Raw genomic sequence first — 27,056 nt, 5'->3', positions numbered from 1 at the left:
GGTGGTGGCCTGCTCCCACCATAACTCACTCACCATTTATTTTCCTTCATGGATTTAAAGCTGCTCGGCCTTCCTTTCCTCACCACTTAGTGGTGCTATTGCTGCATTATCTACACTCGGGACTAAATAGCTTTGAAGTCTATTAGATCTCAATGCTAAAGGGTTTTTAATTTGAATAAGTTTCACAACAGGGAACCATTTATTTTCCTACATGAATTAATGTTGAATAATTGTGTGAATTCATCAGATAAGCTGTGCTGATGGCATTCAGCACTGCAGTCCTCCTACAGACTGATAACGTGTGAGGTAAGTTCTCATCCCACTACAGTGAACCACTGCTGCGCTGTGCAGTTATATTAAGCCCCCGTTTATATAATGTTTTAAATGCCAAGGTAAGGGCCCTGTGAGTCAGACACAGCTCATAGCTGATCAGATTCTGACCCTGTATAAAAAATAAACCTGCGCTGTGGACTTGCATGCGCTATCCCACACTATGTAATGGATATGCTTCCACTCATGCATAGCCATAAACAACGCATGGATAATAAAAATAAAAAAAAGAGCCAAGTGTCAAGCTTTCATCTCTGCCAAGATATCCTTGGAACTCTGTTCTAGTTTGCACATTTGATGGTTTCCATAGAAGTGCTTATTTTCTTGAGCAAACAGGGATCCTCCTATGTTTCCATCTCAGCTGACCTTCCACCTCCCTGCTGTCTGTGCTGCAGGAGATGGTATGTGAGGACTTGCTGGGGTAGAGTGGGGGGGGGGGCCTTAGGGAGAGGCTGAGATAAGGATTCAAGGCTCAACCTCTAAAAGCCACATTAGTCCCAGTAGCCTTCACCGCTCTGTTGTCCATTCTGCCATAAAGCCCCTGTCCTTGGGTTTTATTGGCACGCTCTGTGGAGATTTTTAAGCCCCTTCAGAGCAGACAGGCGTCTGAGCTCTCGGGTGAATGCCATCAGTTACACCTCTAACATTTTGGCGAGCGACTTCTGAAAAGTTGAATTCAGGCAAAGGTAGGCTGAGAAGCATTTCGCAGCCTTGATTTGCACAAGAAAACGACATCGGGGGCAAGCACCAACCCAACAGCTTTTTACACCACTTCATAAACGTTTATTATGAATCCAAAACAGACATACATACATACATACATACATACATACATACATACATATATATATATATATATATATATATACTGTACAGTTTTAATTCCAGTAAATAGACGAGTCACAGTATGTTGAAGGGTCGGTTGAGAGCTGGCGTTTGAATGTTCATATATTAAAAACAAACAATACAAGAGAACAACTTCACCCATGCCATGCATTGAGTTGTTATTGGTTGGATATGTGCACCAATAAGCAGGGCAGTTATGTTCAGGATCCCTATCTGTTGATTGCTTTCATTGCAATCAAAAGAAGTGGAGATATGCCCATTAAGACAACAGTGTGCTTGAAGTACCATGACTAAAGGCCAATCAAATCAAAATTACATTATGTACAAAATATATAGATCTCACAGGAGCTGGAAACTGAATGAGAAAGAATCAGTTTTTATAAGTATGGAACACAGTTTTCTTTATGGCAAAGACACAGCATTAGTACTGTGGCACCAGATCGCTTTAATCCTTGATACTTAACCCAGAGATGCACAGAACCTTCTGCACAGACTGAACAGGTGCTGAGATGTCACTGGGCCACACAAATCCCCTTGAATCCTTTGGTTACCGTCAAGACTATACAGCAGTCCAATCCAGAAAGTAACGACCAAAATTAACACAAAATAGTAACAATCAAGATATCAATTTGCTCATTTACAAGTTCATAATTGGTAAGCGCGACAGTTTAGGTGTTTGGCTGCATTTTTTACATAGTTGCCAAGGACAGATGAGGCACAGACTCTGTGCAGCTCCCCTCAGCAGTAGTGTGTTCTGTTGGATCTTATTGGTCCAGTCTTTGCAGGATCAGGGCATTTAACAATCAACAAGGGAGTTTCAAACGGTTAGGAATCCAGGGAAGCCCATTTTCTCCAGGAGAAGAAGAAACGTAGATGAGAAATGATGCATGATGAAAATAACACTTATCAAAGTCGGAGTTTTAACTTAGTATCTGATCATGTTTACGAAGTAGATCAAAATCTTGACTATGGACTATTATTATTTTGTGTAAAAGCATTCTGATTTTTTTAATCATTTATTCACAATTTGTTAATTGATATCTTTCATAAATCTGACTTGGGTCACAATGGAGTAAGTACACATTTTTACTTATCTTATAATTTTGACTCACTACCATCATTTTAACGTGGTAAGTTCTTTGCTTCTCGAGTTGACATGGGCTGAAGTAGAAACCATAGTTCAGAGTGAAAACACTTTGCATTGCAAATACCAGTAAGTCTGTCACATTCAAATTTCAGATGATTCAATTCTGTCTATCCACGGCAAACCAGAGGAAGGTCTGTCGTCTTGTTTTTCGCCCGCTTTCTCACTCCTCAGCTCTGGCACTTCTGTTTCCAATGTCCCATTTCTGCTCCCTGCTCCTGCTCCTCCTCCCTCTCCTCCTCCTTGCTCTCTGCCTGCCCTCAGCTGGTGCAGTTCCCTCTCCAGGGCTTCATTGCGGTGGTACATCTCTAAGTAGCTGGCCTGCAGCTCCTTCTGGTAGCGGATGACCTTGTCCTTCTCCGTCTGCCACGTCTGCCTCTCTTCCTCGAAAGCCATGGCCTGGGCCTCGCTCTGGCGTCGCTCCAGCAGGAGCTCTGCGCGCAGACGCTCCTCTGTTGGGCCCCCGCAACCTCCTGTAAGCAAGCGGTTCACATGGCTTCAACTACAGTCCAGCAGAGCCGTAGGGGATGTATAATGAAATACACTGGCTGCAGAGAACTCATGACCTGGTTAGTCAAATAACCTGATTTGGGGTCCAAGCATATAAACCTCATAACTCAAAATAACCGACATACAGCCGTGTGGATAAGAAACACAGTTTGGATGCCTCACTTGCTGTGATATTAAACAGACATTTCTAGCATGTAATTATCTTGCTTGTTTTACTTTTTTTCCATGTATGTCAGCTTGGCATGTGCAGGCTTAAATAGGTTTGATATACTTGTTATGTTATTTTTTTTTTGCTGTGGTTGAATGTTGATCAGTGAGATCCAGTTCATTTTATGTAAAGAGCTCGGAAACTTGCTTTTGGTAAAGTGCTGTGTCAACAAATGAATGTGTCTGTTGTGTGTCCCTGTGGCGCCTCAGCATGACTAAAGCAACATGTATTGCTTTTAACCATTGAAGCACACAGTTAAAACATCCCAGTGATGATATGTGCACTCAAGTAAGAGACAGACGCATAAATCTACCTGTTGCCCCAGCTGAAGGACTCTCTTCAGCTCCTTTTCCATCCTCATATGCAGTCTGAGAGGGGCATCTGCGGCGCTGTGTCCCCTGCACGACTAGCTTTAAAGCATCTATCTGGCCCTCCCTGTTGCGCAGATCTGTACGGGTCTCCCTGAGCTGCGTCTTCAGCTGGAAGAGCTCACTCAGCTTCTGGGTCACCTCCGCCTGGGAGTCCCTCAGCTGCTGCTTCAACAAGGAGATCTCCCCTGATTTCTGGCAAACCTGAGGGAAACAAGGGACAGGGGCAGGAGAAACATACATTTTTACTGACTGGTTGTGATCATTTTAACGGGACAAACAAGAACAGGTATTCAGTTCTCTCCAGTGTAGCCTGTAATTACTACTTTTTAAGTGCTTCTCTCTGCCATTAAGTGTCCTCCCAGGGCCATACCTCCCACTGCGTCTCCTCCAGAGTGGGACTGGTGCGCTTCGCCATGGCTCCGTCCTCCTGGCTCCTTTCCCTATTCATGCTGTCAAGCTCCTCTTGCAGTCGGCTCTTCTCCTGCTGGGCCTTGAACAGCTGCAGCTGCAGGCTGCGCTGGGAACGCTGGGCATGCTGGGAAACCTGACGCAGCTTGGCGGCATACAGGCGTTTCAGCTCCTCCACCTCCTTCTCCCACAGACGCTGTTTCCCTTCGAACACCTGCATGCGGCGGGCAGATGGAGGGTGGGTCAAACTTCAAGGATGTATGTATAGATTGATGGTGAAGAACAGACCAGTAAGATATAAGATATGGTTCACCTGAGCAATGGCACCCTCACTCTCATCAAGGTTTCTCCTCATCTGTTTCAGCTCATGTTCTTTCTCCACCAGGCGCTCCTCCAGATCCCGGACCTGGAAAAGACAACATGAAGGATTTACCAGTCTGGAAATCATTCTGACCTGCTCATCCTCCCTCCCTCCCTCCCTCCCTCCCATCCATCCATCCATCTGTGCAGTGCTCACCACTTCCTCAACAGACAGGGAGAGTGTCCATTCATAAGGAGGTGGAGCCTCGCCTCCATATGGAGCCAGACGGCTCAGGGTTGCCATGCTCCGACACGCCATCTCTCCTATGGCCACGCCCCCTGGCCCTACAGCCTTCTGGGCTAGAGCAGTGCGGTCCAGGGAGCCGATGGTGTTGATCTGGCCCATAGATGCACTAGGGTACAAATGGAAACCCATAAAGCCATTAAAATCTCTTCCATTATCACCACCCACACAGTCATTAAGTATAAAAAATAAAAAAATAAATCTTTTAAATATAAAGCAAAGCCAAGACAATAACAGTGCGGCAGACCTGATGTGAGACAGGTGTGGGCGGAAGGGAGGCCGGTACGGCGGCAGGCTGCTCATGGAGTTATGGCCTGAGTCTGACAGGTTATCATCCTCCTGGCTCGTCCCACGCACCGAGGAGAGGGCCTACAGTCAGGATTATACAGTTAATCATCACTGTAACATTAATAGGTTGAGAAAAGATTAATTTTAGCCCAAAATAATGGCTGAATGAAATGACACATGGCGTGAAGTTCATTGTTTTGCTTCTGTGATCAATGCACAAAGACTGGATCCTGGATCCAAAACCTGATTTACTTGTTCCCCTGGCCCACAGCTCAACTTTCCAAACGAGTTAAATTGAAATCTATGAGAAGGTGTGTGAGATATTCTAGTAAGTAAACAACCAGATTAATGGACTAACCACCTCCTGGGCATGGACATTGATTAATGGTAACTGGATGGAGGCTTTAAGTTTCTACCGTGTGTTAAGATACCTTGTTGCCGCTGGATGTTGGTCCTCCATGACGGGAGGGTGAGGAAGAGGAGGAAGAGGTGGAGACGGCTTTGGGCACATGGGCGTAGGCTCTGTGCAGCCCGTTGGAAAGGCCATGGTCCACATCCTCCGACTTGGAAGCTGGATAGAGGTTTTGCATGGAGCTGAAATTTTTGGGGGTGACAGGCTTGAAAGCAGACCTTAAACGAGCCTGGAGAAGAAGAACAAGGAGACTTTTAGAGGATGCAAAGTAGCAGAGTGGAGGCTAAAGGGGAGAGAGAGACTTTACCCACAGCAAAGGAGGCTGGGCTACGGAACAATAAATCACGTTTCTATTAAATCAATGCTGTCCCACCCTGTGTGTTCTTACTGTTGATCAATTCAAGCAAAAAAAAAAAAGGTGAGATTTGATTGCTGCAATGAATTCTGCAACACAAAAAGTGGCAGATTCGCAATCTATGCTGGTTCACTGGAGGAGATGTAGGGCTGATTTATGCTGATAGCAGGCTAGAGGGATGTTGTGCCACGCTGCCAGAGATGTATAAATGTGATACTAATCAATTTAACACAGCTCCAGCAGCCGCTCACTGGCTGTATATCATTTATAGAAAGAACACAATGGGAAGTCATTCAGCTGCATCTGCGCCCGAAACCGTGAATGAGACTCGGTCCCCCTCATATCTACTGCATTAGGATACTTAAAGTACCTTTAATAAGTAATACTTTCAACATTGCCCTGATTCTTTAAGTCTTTTATTTTACTCTCTGACCCTATGCAGTGTTTTAAACAACAATATTCACCTTTTCATACTTGCCCCCACTGGGCAGTGAGTTCTTTGTCAGATCTATTTCGGTGCCGTCTTTATGGTATACCTTGGCGTATAAGCCGTCCTCCTCACGGCCACTGGCAGAGCTGAGTCCAGAGATAACGTCCTTCTTACCGTCGCTCGCTTTAGGCTCTTTTCTGTTTGGAAGCACAGTAGGTCAACCCGGGTCAAGTCCTGTCACGTTTTATAGTACCTACCAGTCCAGACTACTTCGCCTTCAAAAAGTGCAGCTTGTGAAATGTTCTATGAAAGCATCTGCTTCTTTACAGCAGCACTCACCTGGTGATGTTGAGGTAGTTGAGGAGCTCCCTTTGGGTGAAGCCTTTCTTCAGGAGGCCGTTGGTCTGTTTGGGTCTCACCTGGGGCACTGCACGGCTGGCTTTAGTCGGAGACACATCTGGCCTCTCCACCAGGCTGCCTACACTTCCCATGCCGCAACGGGACGAGGCGGGCAACGGGTTATGGAAGTTTTTGTTGGGGCCACGGGTCAAAGGAAGAGTTTGGACAGAGGTTGCCATTGGTTACAGGACTCTGTGGGGGGGTAAGGTGCTCTGTAAAAAAGAGAAAATTAAGGTTTAGTAGGTAGACCATGCTGTTAATTGACTAAATATTGCAGCTCTAGGGCTTTAAACACAATCACTTCAAACTATAACAAGACTAAGACTCTACAGCGATTGTAGTGGCTCTGCGTGGTCAACATGTTGATTTTTAGCAGATGTAGTGTTGTTTACCATAGTTAATGCTATTTTAGCGTGTTAGTATGAATTTACAGAGCAGCATTTGCTAATTACGATTAAACAGAGTAAAAGTCAAAATCAGTATGATTCATCCTCTGTGCCAATCCATTCAATGGTTGACAAGACATTTCACTATCACAAAATGTCAACCTCATGGTGGCGCTAAATGGAAAGTCAGGGGATCACCAAAGTTATACTTTCATGGCAATCCATCCTGTAGTTGTTGAACTATCTTAGGCTGTACCAAAGTGGTGGACCGACCGACATTTAAATCAATAAAGCAAATAGAGCGGGTCTAGACCATGCTCTGTAACAACTGAAATAAAGTCCACCTCTTGCCCCTTTACTGCCCTGAGATAACGTTGATCTCTGGGATGAAGAGCACAAGCTGACAGGTGTTTCATCAGCTGTGTTTCTCCGTACAGACAGCTGTCTCGGAGCACAGCTAGAACAACACAGCTTCCTACAACAGTATAACACTTCACTACAGAACAAACACACAAAAAACCTCCATAAAAGACCCTATTATAGCAGAGTAGTGAATGTAATATTACGTCTTTACAAAGAGGACAAATCCCAAACCAATTTGAAAATGTCTATTTCATAATGCAGTTGTTACAGCATCAGCTTCCCTCTCAGAGGCTCATGTTATCCTTTCCCAACCTCAACCACTACAGGATCACATGAATCCGTGAGGGTTATGTTGTTGTTTTCTTCGTGATAGGGTAGCATATGTCAAATCTAAATCCTGCTTCCTAAATCTGATCCAATTAGGTTACAGCATCAGGGCTCATTTCCTTAAAAAACATTCAACATAAGTGCTTTGGTAACAATACACTTTATGGACAATGAATCAAGTGCTGCTGCAGCAGCTTATTTTGTTTGCAAATTTCCCGTCTCTCATGAAAACCATGTGTATCCAAATGTACCGATCACACAGTGTGCCTTCATGAGTCTAGCATGGCCTGAATATTTCCCACAGATATGATTGCTGTTTGTGTGAGATTAAGTTTCCTGTCAGTCCCCGCAGGCAACATTTTGAAGAGAAAAGAAAGAAAAGAAATGACGCTGACAAACAAGTTTCTCTTGACTTTGACAAATCTAAAATCAGTTGCCAAGTTACCCCAACGCCTACCTAAGGGGAACTATTGTTTTGTCAATTTGAGTTTGAGCCTCTTCAGCTCTACGCAGCAAATCTTCCTTCAACATCGTCTGTCAAATCACCCACATATCCCCTCCCTTCCTTCTTTTCAGACAACCTCATTAAGGCTCACTATTGATTTCACCCTTTTGACCCTCTCTCTCCTCGTGCATAAACACCCCCATCAGCCATAAAACATTCTCGAGACCATAAAACACGCTGCAGCCTCTCGGACTATAAACAGGACCAGAAGGAGGCAAATTCTCTTTTTGTGCTCGAGCTTATGTGGCGCTCCTAGAACAGGTAGAGGTTAAAGGTTCATACTGGACATTCTGCTTGTATTAGCCCGTTAAAAAACAATTTTAAATATCCTGTTAACCATTACTCAAACCCCGCTACAAATCTCAAGATTAATTTTATTATTAATATCTCCGCCACGAGGATCATGCGATAGGTCACGTGTGCATTCGTCCGTGAGTGTGACTGTGCTCTTCGCAACTCAGCTGGTGCCAAGTGGACAATAACGTGGCGAGTTTTATTTTTACTTTTGGCAGTATTGTATGACGTGTCTTATACGACAATTTGAGACAATTGCTTGCATACGTCGCAGCTTGAGTTTGAATGAAGTGTGTTTTGCGACGCCTTACAGCCCATTGGTGTCCAGACTGGGGCTAGCCAATTGTGGCTCACTCATTTTCACCTGGCGGAGATCTGCACTCTAGTTATTTTAGGAAAATAATCCACAGAGTCTTAAACAATGCTTTGGATTAGGTTATCCATCACAAAGAACATGTTATTAATACGTGGCAATGCATTTTCCTCCTTCGTGCATTCAAAGACATCTGATATTGGAGACATGGCTGCCAAAAAAAACACTCCGTAAAGGTATGCTGTCACAAGATCCAACCTGAAATATCACCAGTAAGCAAACCTGAATGCAGTTTTTTTTCTTGCATTACAAAGGGTGTTTGACAGGTTGACTCCTCAGATAAAAAGTGTCCTTAAAAACACCAACAAGATGAGCTTCTAAACCTGTTCTTGCTGGCTCCTGCAATACTATGGAGCAATAGTAGAACTTTAGAGAAAAAAATTAGTTTCAGGTCGTTGCAGGTTGTTTTTTCATAGAGTAGTGAAATTAATTGAACCAAGTGCATGGATGGTGGATGCTCGAGAATGCTTTGCAGATGTTTGGCTGCTTGGGGGCTCAAACCTGGGCTCATCCCCATAATGACTCGGCCATCCTTCCGCCTGAATCGGTTCTCAGTCGGTACACACTCATGACACTCAAGCAACCTTGAAGTCATTTCTCTCTCACTTGCTGTCACACAGACACATGCTACGTATGAGCCAGACACCCGCAGTGACACTCCAGGATCTCCTCTTGCTTCTAATACAATCCACATTCATCAAGTGCTTTGCACTGCTGGCCTCGATAGTTATAACAATTATGCAAATGGTTCAAATGGGCAGAGAGAGCTGTGCAATGGCAGCTCCAGCCCACTCCACTCAGGGCTCTCAGCCAGTCCGAGATCAAAGCAGCCCAAGCTGCTCATGTTTATATTCATGAGGTACGATTTCTACCAATGTAAAACTTTGCACTAAAGCATCCGGCTCTTAATAAGCCAATATAATACAGACTGAACTCAGGCTAAAGAAATATGATGATGAATATTATGAAATATAATGTGACTACTTGGTAGCGCTTTGGTGCCGTTCGACCGGGAAGTCTGTGTCTCGGGTCAGAGTAAGACATGACGGATATGAGTCGGTGCAGGTCATGCTGAGTGTGTATGTGTCTGACACCATATGAATAAATCACGAGTGTGACAAACCTAATGGCCACGGGCCAAGGTCTGACACAGTATTTTTAGGAACGGTATTTTACTCCGTTTGTGTCCTGTATCTGCCACAGACATGAGAGGCCAATCGATGCTTGATGGGAAGCCGTGGCTGAGGTGACGGCGGGTGAGGCAAAGCAATTCCTTTTGGGTAGACAGGAGGGTGAAAATCATTTAATGCTGCAACCACAAATCTCACAGGACTGAAGAAATCTTGCATCCAGTTGTTTTTCTTAATTGCCTTCTAGTTTATGGGCCCCGAGTAAACCAGAAGACACAGCAAGATTTACAGCCCAGCCCTTCGACTAACCATGGGGCCCTGAAAGGCAACACACACACACGCACACACACACATACACGCACATCAAAGCAGAGCTTCCAACCAACCTTGAACAGTTATGGTCTAATTGAAAAGTGCTCTGTTCTTGATTTATGCGTCTTTCAAGGCAGTGGTGAGCTTTTTTCAAAAGCTGCTCACTTTGATCGAGTGTAATAAAAGTTTGGTGTATCAAAGTGTTGCGAAGGCAACAGGTGAGGCTCTCTATCCCTCAGATGCTGCACACGCTCACCTGCATCCGCTCGTTTCTGGTGGCCTCCTTGCAATAGTTAAAAGCTGGAGCTCTAAAGTAAAATTAGTAGATGAATGAAACACATTTACTGACTTTATATCAAGTCAGCACACCTTGTCAGCAGGCTGAATGCATCAGTATAATTGCCTTGTGGGACTGCACAGTTTATCTTGACACAGGGAAAGGGTGATACTGAATATAGTATGAAACCACATTATTTCGTAGAGTGAAGCAGTGCATATTAAAGAGAAAAGATGTGAACATGCCGCTGAGAGGTGTGCGTCTCTAAAGCCTCTCAGTAAGCCTTCACAGTTCTGCTCGAGTTTTTCTCAGGGTGATATCCTAACTCATCTAGAAAACCATCCAAGTGCCACTTTACTATAATCACAAAGAAAAGGACACATGCGGCCTTCAAGAGGAGGGTTTTCAAGGACGCGTTCTCCTAAAATATTGTAATCAGGTGTCCTGCGTGGAAAAAAGAAAGCTTTCAATGAAACGCTTGAGCGTGAAGAGGGGACATTTCAAACCCTCAGAGAGACAAAGGTCAGCACTGGGACTGAGACAGAGGAGAGAGAGGGAGCCAAATTCCATAGATGCTTTACAGAGCACAAGCTCGGGCTCGTCATTTGTTGATGCACAAAAAAAAAGAAAAAAAAAAAGAAGCTCACTCCCACGGACCCGCTCACTCGCACTTGTGTGTGTGAGCGGGTCACTCAACAAAGCCCCGAAAAAAGCATTTGCGTGGCTCCGCAGCTCCGGACCCTCTGCCCTCTTCCCTCGATGCGCTCTCTTCCCCCAATCCATGATCAAAGTTTGTTTACGTTTGTGGGATAACTTTGCAGGTTACATCTAAAACTCCCACACGGCACACTGTTCTATTATATAAGCTCTATCAAAGCTGCGCTCGCTAGTTTTCACAGCTGTTAGTTGTGTAAAACAATATAGTGCGATTACCAAATCAGCCGCTGGCCTTATTTCATCTCACTGCAGTATTATATTTAACTCCTCCTCTGCCATGACCGGATACAGTACAGTACATTTCAACATTTTGGACAAAAAGCAAGGATCTCATCAATTACCCAAAATAATAATGGATATTATGGATGACACTACAAAGAGCACAGCATTTAAAGTAATGCAAATATCAAGTGTGACTGATATATGACATCGTGGAGTTTCGACTGTCTAGATCCGTCCGCAGGGTGAACTGTGCTGGAGGACGATCATAGGAAGGAACCATCCGGAGCGATTCCCTCTCTGACTGGATGTTACACGTCAGCGTGTAATGAGTGAGTGTGAGAGTCTCTGTCTGTGGGGCATGACAGCAGAGGAGTGCTCAGCAGCGGCCTCTAATTGTTAGCAGGTTATTCATTATGGATGGCAGACAATTTAGGCAGACAGACCTCGTTCTTCTCCACGGACCCCGAGGCCTTTCAGGGGAGCCAGGGTCGTGAAATGTTCTTTCCTTCTTTGCATCTGAAGGCAGTCACACATCTGTAAAATCTGACAAGCTACATGCAGACATGGAAATTTAGTCAAGCGCCCCAAGCTCTCTCTTTCAAGAACTTTGCGTAAAAAGGTTGACTTTCACTTCACGGCGCTTGAGATGATGAGCAGTCTCTCTGTGGGAAACATGGAACATAATTCACTGGTGGTTAGCCGTGGCGGTGCGAGAGCTGAAGGCCCAGTGTTCGGGCTCACACTCTCTCCATTGATGAGCAACACTTGAGTCTTTACAGAGGTTAACGGGTCATATTTGGTCATGGAAGTAGCTACAGAGCGCTATTCAGCCCACAGACAGTTCAGAGCAGACACAGACGTTTTATTCAACGAGTTCTGACAGGGGGAGGAGTGTCACGTTTAAGGGAACACCGGAGCAGCTTGTGTACCATACTATACCATTGTATACACACTGAGCTCATGATTATGAATGACAAATGAGCCCAACTATTTGGCCGGCACTGTGTGATGCACTAATATGCTTTTTTGAAGCAATGTTTTACTTTTACTGATATAATAAGAGTCTTAGTACAAGTGTAGTTGCTTAACAGCTTTACACACACACACACACACACACACACACACACACACACACACACACACACACACACACACACACACACACACACACACACACACACACACACACAGTTGTGGTCAAAAGTTTACATACACTTGTAAAGAACATAATGTCATGGCTCTCTTGAGTTTCCAGTTATTTCTACAACTCTGATTTTTCTCTGATAGAGTGATTGGAACAGATACTTCTTTGTCACAAAAAACATTCATGAAGTTTGGTTCTTTCATGACTTTATTATGGGTTAACAGAAAAAGTGATCAAATCTGCTGGGTCAAAAATATACATACAGCAGTGCTAATATTTGGTTACATGTCCCTTGGCCATTTTCACTTCAATTAGGCGCTTTTGGTAGCCATCCACAAGCTTCTGGCAAGCTTCTTGTTGAATCTTTGACCACTCCTCTTGACAGAATTGGTGCAGTTCAGTTAAATTTGATGGCTTTCTGACATGGACTTGTTTCTTCAGCATTGTCCACATGTTCTCAATGGCATTTAAGTCAGGACTTTGGGAAGGCCATTCTAAAACCCTAATTCTAGCCTGATTTAGCCATTCCATTACCACTTTTGATGTGCGTTTGGGGTCATTGTCCTGTTGGAACACCCAACTGCGCCCAAGACCCAACCTTCGGGCTGATGATTTTAGGTTATCTTGAAGAATTTGAAGGTAATCCTCCTTCTTCATTATCCCATTTACTCTCTGTAAAGCACCAGTTCCATTGGCAGCAAAACAGCCCCACAGCATAATACTACCACCACCGTGCTTGACGGTAGGCATGGTGTTCTTGGGGTTAAAGGCCTCACCTTTTCTCCTCCAAACATATTGCTGGGCATTGTGGCCAAACAGCTTGATTTTTGTTTCGTCTGACCACAGAACTTTCCTCCAGAAGGTCTTATCTTTGTCCATGTGATCAGCAGCAAACTTCAGTCGAGCCTTAAGGTGCCGCTTTTGGAGCAAGGGCTTCCTTCTTGCACGGCATCCTCTCAGTCCATGGAGATGCAAAACACGCTTGACTGTGGACACTGACACCTGTGTTCCAGCAGCTTCTAATTCTTGGCAGATCTGCTTTTTGGTGGTTCTCGGTTGACTCTTCACCCTCCTGACCAATTTTCTCTCAGCAGCAGGTGATAGCTTGCGTTTTCTTCCTGATCGTGGCAGTGACAAAACAGTGCCATGCACTTTATACTTACAAACAATTGTTTGCACTGTTGCTCTTGGGACCTGCAGCTGCTTTGAAATGGCTCCAAGTGACTTTCCTGACTTGTTCAAGTCAATGATTCGCTTTTTCAGATCCATGCTGAGCTCCTTTGACTTTCCCATTGTAGCGTTTGTGGGCGTTTGTATCCAATGAGCCCTATTTAAATGGCCTCAGAGAAGTCACCAGCTGTAGTCACTCATAATCACTCACAAGAAGTTAAGAGGCCATGCTATGAAGCTCATTTCATTGACACAACTTTCTAAGTCACCAAAATTGCTAATTCATGTTGCTGTATGTATATTTTTGACCCAGTAGATTTTGTCACTTCTTCTGTTAACCCATAATAAAGTCATGAAAGAACCAAACTTCATGAATGTTTTTTGTGACAAAGAAGTATCTGTTCCAATCACTCTATCAGAGAAAAATCAGAGTTGTAGAAATAACTGGAAACTCAAGAGAGCCATGACATTATGTTCTTTACAAGTGTATGTAAACTTTTGACCACAACTGTACATATAATCTTAAATTTAACGCAGTGTCCACACAACAACACTCTTTCACTGTAGTGCGAAAAACAGATATGCTGTCGATCGTAGTTTCCAGTGAATCGCGAGGCGTAATCAATACATTTAAATAAATTTTTTTTAAATTCTCTATTTGACTTCAATTCTGTATATTTACAGTATGTTGGACCAATTGAAATCCCTCCTCATCAAATGCTGCCATGCCTGTCATCCGTCTCATTATTTTTTCTTAATATCTATATTAAACATTTTCATCTGATTTGAGCTGGTTCCTTCTTCAATAGAGAAAATGCTATCAAACTCTCATTAATAATTTCCACAGCGGCCTCCCGTATTACTGACCCAGAAGAGATAACCTTGAAAACCCAAAACTCTCATCATACTCATCATGACTGACTGGCCTTTAAACTGGACTCAATCCACAAAATCAGCAAACAACACTGGCGGACCAGCTGAGGTGGGTCTCCTCACGCTGCATCTGTTATCCCATCGATGGCGGTCCGTACAGTGCGCCTTGGCCATAACTGCCTCTGCTGACTTTCCAGTATTGTATTTCTGCACAGAATTCAATTAATGACTCTGACTACAGTAGCAATGTTGGGTTATCTGGGGTGACTGGTTGAACTGGTGTTTCATGGAACCTTATTGATCTGGATCTGACTGATGAAAGAGCAGGCTGCTTCAGCGTGACAAGATGGCAACCCGAGGGAGTGTATTCACAGGGCCACCTCTTACATCCAAATGTATTATTATTATTATTATTCATGGGAACATTTACTCAACAACAACTGCTTCCTCCCAACAGGACAATGAGCCTGTTTTGTTAAAATATCAATATCTTCCATTTGTGATGTGAAAAATTATTGATTGCATAATCCCTAACTTTGTTTAGATGAATGCCTGTGTTGGTTACAAGGTTAAACCATATGTGTGTGTGTGTGTGTGTGTGTGTGTGTGTGTGTGTGTGTGATAAAGAGAGATTAGTACTAGCGGCAAATGGATAAGTAGCTGACCTCAGTGTTGTTTTAAGTGACATCGACTTGCCCTTCACTCACCTACACACACACACACACACACACACACACACACACACACACACACACACACAAACACACACACACAACTAATCTGCCAATTACCCAGAGTGGTAAAAACAACATCCTAACCGAATACATCTGCAACTAGAATCTGATAGGCAAATATAATTTAAAACAAACTGAGGTCCTTCACTAAAGGATTCTAATTTCTAATTTTATATGTCCATCTGTTCCACCATCACATCAACTAGTGAGTCCTGCATGAGTAATTCTGGGGGTTGAACTGGAGGAATTATTTCCAGTGAACAACAAAAGCAGCCTCTAATTTCTAGAATACTCTCGATAATGCCGACTAACTGTCGCTAGCAGATTTTAGCAGCTGTTGCTAGCAAGCTACCTAACGCTTGCACCATGACTTGCTTCAAAACACCGTCTCTGGCTGACTCATTAGCTAATGTTACACGGTCTAGATAGCTAGCTACATGCATGATAGTGTGCTGAGGCTAAAGCTAACCGGTCCCAAGCAAAAAGTCAGCATTCTCACCAGTTGATAAACACATTTCAATAAAGAGACAGTATTGTTCTTGTATAGCAGTTAGTCATCAGTCTATAAGTAAAAATTCAAGATCATGGTGTTATTTTGTCAGCTGGGGTTGCTGACAGAGCTCCTAATGTTACATGTAGGGAGCTAGAGATAATTACATTGTGCCCTTTGTTCCTGGGACAAAAAAAAGAGAAATATGGATTTTAAAAAAAAAAAAAAAAAAAAAATGTCCTGTGCTTAAGACAGTTAGTATACTTTAAAGGTGATGGACTACAGATGTATCAAATGCAAAATGTATCAAAATATGCTGACTTGTGTCTGAGCATTACTCCGAAGCTAGTATGGACGATGATACATCTTTATCAACTAACATGTCTACTTGCTTTGAGAGTATTGGAGTGCTGAGATAAATATTCCTCCAGATTTTTTCCATATGATCTACTTGCTTGATTCCACTGGCAATATATCACGCTGGATAAAACAAGGAGTGCAAAAACAGCACCATACAGAAATATTTCCTCAATAACTTCATTGGAATTTGTGAGATAGCAAACAACAGAGTGGCACGTCATATATTTCACCTTATCCTGAAACCAGTTTGAGTCTCTCTGTTGGTTTCTGTTCAACTTGTTAACAAGCAAAGCCTGTACAATGTTTGCCAACTGCTGCTATCAGTAGAGCATGTTCAACACAGAGCACAAGTTCAGAGGGAAGAATGTGAAGGGAGAGTACGATGTGAGGAAACAAACTCACATTCCCTACATTTCTCACCAGGTAATTATTAATGTCCCTTCACAGAACCCATAAAGCTGATATGGGTGATAGGACAGGGGCCCGTTTCTCTGCTACGGGCCCTGAAGTGTTGTGGGTTACTTAAAAAAATAAAATGTCTGTTACCCAAAGCGCCTTAGTTCCCATGAGAGCTAAGTTGGTAACATCAGACATTTAATGACTGATAATGCTACCACGTAATCAGAGCGGGGGAGCCATACTGTGTTAAATTGAGCTGATAAAGACAAAAGCTTGAGAGCGAGCTTCTTATTAAATTCATTAGAGCGAGGAGGATAGTGGGAGACGTGAGCAGAGGCTCTTTTCTCTTTTCTCTCTGTGGCTCCTTTGTTTCCTGGAGCGGTTCATGTAGGAGTCACCACCGTTCTGTGATTACAGAGATAGAAATCGAGTGGTTCCCACATCGACCCACACCTGAACCAATTCCACTTAGCAGCTGCGGTGAGCGTGCGTGCATCCGTCCAAACACCCTCAGTGGTGGACCACACATGCAGCGCAAACACAAAGAGGGAAACGAGTGGACTGCAGCTGATTGGGATTCAGAGGAATACACAGATATGGATTGATTGATTGATTCACTGTATGACTGCTTTAAATGTTAATTCTTTCCTATTTAAGCCTAAATAAGCTGCATAGATAAAACGTTTTACAGATCACATCTCAGCACACTTTTTCTTTGATCTCATCTGCACTGTAACACCAGAGGAAGAGCGGAGCAGCCTGCGTGTCAGGTAGTAAACACTGATGCTGACGCACACTGATGCCAAGTCAGAGGATCAGCACTTTTTCCTCCTGTGGAGTTTCTCTGTAAATAAAGTCAGTGTTTGTTGTGTGTTATTGCTGAGAAGCAGCAGAGTGGGCACTACGGAAAATCAGCTTGTTCAGCCTGCACAGGTCACAGCTTTACTGTTAATAATGACAGCAAAGCAACAAGAAACAACTGTTAAACGTCGTCATGAGGAGAATGTCACCTTGTGCCGCTTTGCCTCCAGCTACACAATTCAATAGGAAAATCTTGTTACCCAGCTTGGGTACAACATTGAGCCACGAATAGTCCTCAGGGGGAATTCCGGGAACACAAATAGACCATCAGACCGACAATCACCAAAAAAAACCTTAATGAAAAGAGTTTTATTTTCAGGAAATCATGCTGCACAGCTCAGTGGAGCAGATAATCATATATACTGTTCTTTGAACACCATGTGGCTCCATTTTTGGGACATTCAATAATTAACAGTTAATTAGCATATTGGTTCTGTGCTGCTGGCAGTGAATGGGGAGGCTGCGGCTGCTGCTCAGTGTGACGTCATTTGCCCAGGAGAAAAGATCTAGTTAAAAAGTTAGCTAATTCCAATTCAACCCCGTGGGATGAGTAATTAACAATCAGGCTGCTTTCCTCTTCTTTCTGCAGCTCAAGCTGTTCTTTTGACAATGCAGCCTTAAATCACAGTGAGTTCAGAGCGTGTTGAGCCGGCTGGCATGTAAATAAGTCAAACTTTCGCAGAAGCAAGCTCAGGAATGTATAAAATATACACACACACACACACACACACACACACACACACACACACACACACACACACACACACACACACACACACACACACACACACACACACACACACACAGGTGAGCCGAGTTTTTGCTTTGATCTGAAGCCCAGTATGACACAGTAGACTGTAGAGTTCAGGTACTTTCCGTATCATAAGACTGACTTTTCTAAGCAAATAAAAATCCAAAATAACTGCAATAAAAAAGAAGGAAAAAAAGTCACTTATTTACCTGTCTGTTTGTCCACCTGAAGCTTCACTTCTCTGCTCCTGCTCCCATGCTCACTCTATTTCTCTCTCTTTCTGTCTCATGCCCGCGCTGCTCATTATCACACCATGATTATGACTTCCTGTTTCTCAGTCTGTGATGGTGGTTGGGAGGTGCGGATGGGAGGGAGCTGCCCGGTCCTAGCAGCTGACCTGCAGGCCACGACAAGATGACTTTGCACTGATCTAAATAGAAGACTAAATTGATCTTAAGCTGTGTGTGAGGATGTTTCACTACAGAGAAAAGCATGGAGATATATTTGTTTCATATAAGAAACTAAGAAACAGGGAGAAATCTTTAGGTTGACCTCTGCAGCAGCTATACGCCAGTTTCGACTCCCCTGAGAGAACCTGGTACTTTTCTGCCTACTCTACACCCTATCCCTTTTCCTCCTCTTCCCCTCCTCACCTGCTCATCTCTTTGTGCTCTTTCAGCCCTCTCAGGGGCCGGTGTGGTCGGACTTGTTCTCCCAGTTTCACAAACAAAAGCCCCGCATGTGAACCAGCTTTGAGGCGGTCAATCCAGAGCCTGCATTGACATACGAGAGCCAGCTTCACTGGACAAATACCAATAATACAATCTGCCTTGTTTGCTCACGGATAATAAGACAATAATGAGGGATCAGACTTAGGTCAAAAGACAGACAGCAGGAACACAGAGAAAGAGGGATGAGGGTTGGAAAAAATGAGTGTGCAGATGAGGAAGGAATGGAAAATGAGAGCATGTGGGGGTTGTCTCAGCGTGGACCGTCTGGACAATAGTCTGAGTGTAAGTCCCCCTTCTTGAGGCTGTGTTACTGGATGGGTTCTGCAACGTATCAAGTTACATAACTCAAACTGGAGCCACTTGCATCTGAGGGGTGGAGAAAAGAGAGGACATTGTTCTCTGATCCTTAACCGGGAGAGAGTGACTCCTTTCTTCGCCATGCGATGTAGGCCGCCGAGCTGAGGGGAGTGAAGGAGGTATCTGGACTTCTTAAAGCTGGCACCGATAGGTGGGCACACAGGAATCCCAGCTAATAAAGCACCTTGCCAACCAGAGATGCACAATGTAGCGATTGGCACGCTATTAGAGGCATTCCAGAGCAAGAATGCAATGTTTTGTGGGGCCCTGCCGAGTGCAAATTGAAGAAAATCAGCTGAAAAATGAAAGAAGGGGATAACCCCATCAAAGTTAGGCAGAGCAGTCCAACACTTGAGCAGGTGCTGCTACGGCACCCCTGTCATTACCTTTGGGCCCCGCAGGCATATCCAGTCTGAGATTCCACAGATTTCCAGTTGCAAACTTGCAAGTGGGGATGGAAAAATGGCAGCAGCAGGAGGGAGGACAGGGCAAAGAAAGAGCAGGAATGTGAAGGTGCATGGATGGAAATGTGAGGCAGAAAACAACAGAGAGGGACGAGTCAGGGCCTGCTTAAAGATACTGTACCTGTCTGACCAGTCAACTAGACGAGACAACAAACCAAGCTAGACTCATTTCCTTTGCCTAAGCTCTTCTGGACAATAACATTACAGGAAGCAGCTATGGGAGGCATGCTGGATGTCTGGCTCTTGAGAAATTACATTATCTTGAGCTCGGTGTGTCAGTTCTTTTAGAAAAAACATGATATGACATTTTGAAAATCTGCCAGTAAGGATTTAGACAGATTTCACATGAACAAATGAAGTTAAAGGAATAGTTTGACATTTTGGGAAATGTGCTTTTTAGTTTGCCTGTAAGAGTTAGATAAAAACATGGATGACAGTAAATCTGAAGCTAGAACCAGCAGATGTTTTGCTTATCTTGGCTTGGCTTAGCGCAAGGACTGGAAACGGGGAAACAGCTAAACTCTAGTATCTGAGCCTCTGAAGCTAATTAGTTAACATGTTTATTTAATTCATACCAAATCCGAAGTTAAAAACAACAAGACAGATGTTGTTATCTTCGGACACAGCCTGATATCTGTTTCCACCTTTTTCCAGTCTTTGTGCTACGCTAAGCTAACCAACTGCTGGCTGTATATTCATACGTAACGAACAAATACAAGTGGTATATTGATCTTCTAATCTAACTCTCAGCAAGAAAATGAAGATGCGTATTTTCCAAAATGTCAAACTATTTCCTTAAAAAAACAAGACAAAGTACAAGGACAGTGCCAGCGAGTCCACTTTACTGCCAGTGTGACCTGAGTGAGACATGTGCAGGTCACGGCAACTAAATGTAACCTTTAAATCCACCGTATTGATTTCCTGTAAAAGAACAGGATGTGGCAGCAAACTGAAATGCTGTTGTTAGAGAGAACAGAGCTGCGGCCGCCTCGACGACTGCTACTTGTACTGATATAAATAAACAACAATGCCCACTCGCAGAGGAGGGCTTTGACTCGTGGCCTTGTGTTCTGCAATGCTACAACTCTTCAGACTAAATAAAAGAGACAAGGACCATGTACTCCGCACGCACACAATTCATCCCAACACACACACGCACACGCACACACACACACACACACACACACACACACACACACACACACACACAGAGTAGCTATTACTGCTGCTGATATCTATAGAAGGCAGGTGAGTGCATGTGCTCCTCTCTGGGAGATAAGCCGGATCAATAAAAACACGAGGAAACGATAAGGCTGGGTTGACTCACGGGGAAAAGAGGCTACATCGTTAACAAGACAATAGTCCCAGAATGTAATGTCCGCCAGAGTAGGCGGCTATTTCCGGCTATTTTGTCTGAGTTGATGACATTTAGAAAACAAAGGTCACAGCATGGGGTCCGTCCACCCTCCTACACTCTCAGACCTCTCCCCTCTGAAGGTCAGGGGGTCCCGCTTGTCCCATGATGATAAAACTAATGTTCAGCAGTCAGGTGACAGGTCAACCAACCACGCAGTGAGTAATAACCCAGGAAATACTGGACACAGTAGACTTATGTGAATAAACGTAAAATATCTGCCAGGTTTATCTGGCAGCAGAAGAGATTTTGATGTAGGCCACTTTGTTAGCTCCTCTTTGTGCCAAATGCAGCAATGCAAAGTCACGCTGAACTTATTTATCATAAGTCTGTGATGTTCCGTGTTTTCCATGAGTGTTGTGAAAAGTATTCAAAAGTTATTTGTTTTCTGGCGGACAGTGTGGCTTCATCTAACCCGTGTATTTAAAGTGTCTGGAGAGTTATCTGATTTCTTTGTAGACAATGAAAGTAAAGAAGATGTATCTACATCAGACATCCCAGTTTGTTGCCAAAGTAAAACTCCCACGTTGGCTTGGACGCCTGCACGCTGTCACCTATGCGTCTGTGATGTTTGCATTCCAGGTGTTATTTTCTGATTGTATGTAAACTTGGTTTTCCTGTCTTAACATGCCTTACGTTCTGGTTCTTAAGACAGGGACACCTATAGGACTTGACATTGACAACTACATATGACACACAGGTGTTAAAAGCACTGCACAAAATGTATGCTTAAGTGCTTATAAATAGAATTTTATTTGGACCCTTAAGTAACAAGGGAACAAGCTGTAAACACCAACAACATATTATTGCAAAGTTGTTATCAAACAGTTCAATATAGTGACTCTCCTTTTGGCTCTGGTTTGGTCTCCTCCAACCCTTTAGGGAAATAAATGCTGCACTATGTTCACTAGTCTCTAACTTGGTCTGCCGTTGGGAGCTGGGCCGGTACGGTAGAGTGGGTGTTTAGAGCATTTTGATGAAAACGCTGCCTGCCAAAACCAAAACCAAAGCAATGAGCTGAAAGATGCTGAAAAGCTCCGCAGAGCTGAAGAGAACTGCAGAACTCGGTGATGACTATTTGTCATTAATAGCAACTCCATTCACATTACACATAGTGAACTGAGCAATCCTCCAGCTTTAATGTGTCTCAAGGAGAAGTAGTTTGGTTGAATTTATAATTTATAATTTACCATTTATAATTTATAATTTAGTTTGAAATCTGTCAAGAGGAAAGATCAATCTCAAGCTATAAGGAAATATATGTCATGTGGGGATAATGATTAACTTGGGTGTGTTCTCTGTATTGGCACTGAAAATAATTCAAGCCTGTGAGCCCTGTGACTTGACCCCGCCGAAATTTGTGTAAAATAAATCAATGTTTTACCGAGGCTCATACAAGACTGAGGATAACCGCATGTTTGACCGGTTAGTTCATGTGGATAAACAACTGATTATGTAGTGCAGAATTACATAGGAAATACATTTTCAGGCAGTCACTTAGATGGACACTTTGATTTTTCTAACAAGCAATGTCATGCAAACTATTACCATTTGCTGTGTTAGCTTTGAGCTAAACCACCTTACAACAGTGGCCCTGCACGCCAGGCCAAGCCACACAGTAAATCTTAACCCAGTCAGGCTTTAATTGCAGCGACAGACGGCCCAGAGAGAGGATCAGGCAGAGGGATGACTGAGGAGTGAAAGCTCTAAGAGTAAGAGCACGACACTTTCTCCTCAGAGAGATCAGACATGGCCTTTTTTCTATAAAGACTCCATGAGCTGAGTGTACACAGGAGGGAGAGAATAGGGTAATAGGACGAGCCCAAGATTAGCAGCAAACAGAGAGAAACTGGGGAGAAAGTGGAGGATAATCTGAGGAAATGATGAAGAAGAAGATGAAGAGTAGACACAGACTGATGTAGAAGAAGAAGGGCTGATTAGTGTTTGATTAGCTGGCTGGCCTCAGGGGGAAATCTCTACCAACACTGAGCTCTCCTCGCTACACCATCTGCTAGACTGTAGTATGCATGACTGACCTGCTATGCACTTACACGCTACACAGAGTGAAAAAGCCTTACAGTGTATTGTGCTGGAGTTTACAGTGGTGATGTTGGATTTATTGTATTTAGTTGCATTTTTATTCAAGCTTTACAGCAGGACTAACATCATACTGTGGGAATACGGAGGCGTGGAGTTTGTTAAGCAAATGGTCAGCAGACATCTGACCGATCAGCAGAATTAGTGTTTCATCAGCTGCCAGTGTTTTAAGGAGACACACACACACACACACACACACACACACACACACACACACACACACACACAGGGGAGTGTCAACCCCCTGGGAGCTAAAAACAGCTGAACGAAGACATCACATCAGCTGTCCGGCTGATTCTGCAGAGAGAAGAGCAGCCAGGAGACAGACTGCACCAATAGATTGTCGTCAGAAATCTCCCAATGAGCTTTTAGCTAACAGATGGGTTTTGTGATATTGACAAAATCCAGCATCATGATACTTTTGATCAAATACTTCCATGGCGATAATGTGGCAATAATCAGTGTCACATATTTGAAAGGATTTCAAATTGTATTCTCTTAATGTCTTAATGATGATAACAAGATTTTTAAGTGACAAAACTTGCAACCAAGCTTCACATAATACAACTATCTAGCCATCTGGGAAGTTTGTACTGTTGAGTCAAATGTTGATTTCTTTTGCAGAAACAAATTTAATTCCATCTCCATTTCATTGGGTTGGTGGCCAAAGATCCAGACACTAGTACCTCCAAACTTCTGCACAAAAAACCTTAAGCTATCTGCATGGATAGATAACACTGGGGTAAACTGTGAACTGACCTTTTAAACAGTCCTCTTACAGTCAATCCTGACCTCACACAATTCTAGCCAACACTGCACTATTTTTTGGTCTGTTTTCCAGTTGACGATAAAGGAGAGCTGATTGCAAAATCTCATCACTCAGTCACCACTGTGTCATACAGAAGTGGGCCTGATGAGATGCAGAAATGCAGTTTTGTGCAGTGACTGGAACCCTAAACAGTACTTAAGCTGTCAGTGATCCGTCATACTTCACACCAGCATTATATCACCCCGCTATCACAAGTTTGCTTTCTATAGTCCATTCCTAAATTACAGGAATGGTTACCACGCAGTGTCCAACAACAGCTCACACATCTATTGTCAGACCTGCTCCTTCACTTGCGTCAGCACGCACACCCAAAACCACCACACTCAAAGGACTCTTCCTGCAACGCGCCATGAGTCCTCAGGTCAGAGGTCACCTGTGGCCTCTGGTCTCCACGACAACAGCCTGGCAGTCCCCAAGACTGAGCTGGTGTCTACCCCTCCACCCACACACACAGAAACAGCTTTTGTCCCCAAACTCCTGTGCATTAAAAGAGACCCTGGAGTGTGAGCGTCCACTGAAACATGTACAGCCATGCAGGCCAAACACCATTCAATACACTGCAGTGGAGACCACCATAGCTGCAAAGTGACAGGAAATAATAGGCAAATAAAAATACATTGTTCATCCATCAGTATCCATCTTCTCTCTCTCTCTCACTCACTCACACACACACACACACACACACACACACACACACACACACACACACACTGCCAGTTGCCAGGTCAACAGTGAAAACAAATTGTAAGGATTAACCCTGATTAAGAGACTACAACTCTTTAATCCAGTTGAGTCATTACTTAACAGACTTTAAGCAACACATTAAAGCATTTAAAAAAATAAAAATGTCCACGTCTGGTCTACAGAAAGTTTTGAACATGCCATCATCATGGACCACAACGAGCACGACCCTAATACTGACACAGATCCTCGGGCTGCAGAGCTGCATGATGTGCATGGAGGGAGCGGATCACGAAAAGATTAGAAAAATTGGCGCTCACCATATTCTGCACGCAGGACATCTCTTGGACCAGCGCTGGTAGTCTGCTGCAGTTTGTTCTCTCGCTGGTTATGTAATGAAACAAACAGCGTTTACGTGGCTCCGCAGGATATTCTCCTGAACTTGGTGCAGAACCCAGCAGACAGTGATCAGCCTGCTGGCAGCGTGAAGAGAGAGGAAGCGCAGAATCGGGCTGTCTCTTTTCCCTCTCGGAGGTTTGAACAGAGTGCGAGGAGACACGAGAGGCAGGGGAACATGTGCCTGTCCCCCGGTGACTGAGCTGACACACTTCGAGTTGTGAAGGGGGACAGCGCCACCTGTCCGCGTACGTTTTCGTTTAATCGAAAAATCGAAAATACAGAAATATCACGATTTTTTCGTTTTTGTTGTTTGAATCTAAAAACGAAAAAAACAGAGAACCAAACTCAAATAACGAGCCGATTTTGCATTTTTTTTATAAAACCCTCTTTTGTTTTTTCTTTTAAAGTGAGACGCAAAGCAAGACAGGTAGTATGGAAGTAAGAAAATGTCAAAATAAACGCCAAGGCAATAGAATGAGGGCATGCAAGAAAAGTGTTAGTCCATGATGCAAGCACATACGAGGGTAACAATAAATACATATAAACAAATAAATAAACGTGGGCTGATGGGACTATGTTATCAATTAATCTGTGCATTATTTGATGCAATACAGTTCGTAATATAGTTTAATCAAAGTCATTTTGTGTGTGCAGTTGTTGCTGTTAGCACTGATATTTCATTTTCCACCATATTGTGCTGTGAACGCAGAGTATATTGAGTATAAAAGTAGATGAAGAGTAAATGTGTTTACCATTTTTACCAGTAGAGGCAGTATAGGTGTATTTAAACCATAGATTTAGTTATATTTACCTGTGACCTTTTTAATTTCCTAGGTTATTGATACAGATGTATTTAATGCAGATTATTTCATCTGATATTTGATGTTTAGGGTTAATTTGCAACCTAGTTGTATACATCATGTATTTACTTGTTATCTTTATGTCATGGAAGTGTGAGCATGTGTAGTTCATGAAACAATAAATAATGACAATTGAACAAAAAAGAGACGTTTGGTTCATTCTTACTAAACACTAAGCATAATTTACCTACCTCATTGATTTATTTGCCACACTTAAATCCTGAACTGAATGGTTAAACAGAAGAGGTCAAAGGGCCAAGATGAGAAGATATTCTGTTGGTCAAATACTGTGGTCCAAATAAAAATACTTCAGTTTAATTGCCATTGAGATCTAGAAAGTTTGACTCTAGAATATTCTAAATGTTTTTCTAATCTCACAAGACAAGAGCAAAAACAAGATTAATTGGTACTCTTTTCTTTTTTGCTACCATGTTACCTGTCTTATGACTCCTCAGATTGATCTCTGAAGTTGTAGGCGGATGCAGACCACCAGATTTGTTATTATTTTTGATAAATAGCTTTTTGACTGATTATAGACTCATAAGTAAGTCAAAGGTGTCATTCACATGTAAAAAATATTTTGCTCCCTCAAACCCATCGTCAATGTAGACGCGCGGAAGCTGCGCTCAAAAGTGAGAACAATGCCGTCGCAAATCAGTCAGCAATTCTACTGTTTAAGAAGACAGAGGATAAAATCAAACCCACTTCTTATTTACCAGAATACATAGCAGTGCACAGCCACAGTGGATCAATACTAATATGTTTATGCATATAATAGTAGCTCCAACCTATACGCACTTGTGAAAACCATTCAAACTTTATTGTTTTATATCCTGTCAATTCTTTGGCACAATATAACAAATACATATAAGAGTATAAAGATGTACAGTATCATCATACTCATGGTCAGACACTGTTCTTACATATTGACCTCAAAACCTCTGAAGTCTGTTGCTCGTCCTCACCCTGTTCTCCTTATCAATATGAATTTCTAGTGTCGTTTTTGACATTTCCAGGCGCTCAATGGCACCTCATGGTTCCATCATGACCACATGACCAACCAGAATGTGGAACACAAGTCAGTTCCATTCTAGAATCCTGATGATTCTTCTCTGGAGCTTATATCACTTGACCCAGAACTCACTCTGCTCACTTGTGCCAGAAAGTTTGACTGTGATAGACTATTATCCAGACTCTCCTTGAACTTAGATGTGTGAAATTTATTTTTGTC

General features: G+C 43.2%; 1 protein-coding gene across 3 annotated transcripts; it reads right to left on the bottom strand.

Moving 5' to 3' along the window:
* Nucleotides 1-1,104: 1,104 nt before the first annotated feature.
* Nucleotides 1,105-25,122, bottom strand: n4bp3 (NEDD4 binding protein 3). Of its 3 annotated transcripts, none has more exons than XM_068714482.1 (10): nucleotides 24,887-25,122; nucleotides 6,246-6,517; nucleotides 5,941-6,103; nucleotides 5,141-5,350; nucleotides 4,669-4,790; nucleotides 4,335-4,530; nucleotides 4,131-4,223; nucleotides 3,780-4,031; nucleotides 3,352-3,610; nucleotides 1,105-2,793 (listed from the first exon to the last, which is right to left on the bottom strand). In XM_068714482.1, the coding sequence occupies exons 2-10, from the start codon at nucleotides 6,482-6,484 to the stop codon at nucleotides 2,405-2,407; spliced, it is 1,923 nt and encodes a 640-aa protein (XP_068570583.1). In that variant the 5' UTR covers nucleotides 6,485-6,517; nucleotides 24,887-25,122; the 3' UTR covers nucleotides 1,105-2,404. The 3 variants fall into 3 exon arrangements, with proteins under 3 accessions (XP_068570583.1, XP_068570586.1, XP_068570585.1); XM_068714485.1 differs by having other exon boundaries at nucleotides 6,013-6,103; XM_068714484.1 differs by lacking the exon at nucleotides 24,887-25,122 and adding an exon at nucleotides 18,203-18,290.
* Nucleotides 25,123-27,056: the final 1,934 nt, after the last annotated feature.

Source organism: Cebidichthys violaceus, unplaced genomic scaffold (genome assembly GCF_023349555.1).
Source record: "Cebidichthys violaceus isolate CVI_PGR_0920_01 unplaced genomic scaffold, fCebVio1.0.p SCAF_2, whole genome shotgun sequence".
Classification (NCBI taxonomy): Eukaryota; Metazoa; Chordata; class Actinopteri; order Perciformes; family Stichaeidae; genus Cebidichthys; species Cebidichthys violaceus.
This window is presented reverse-complemented; position numbering and strand designations above follow the sequence as displayed.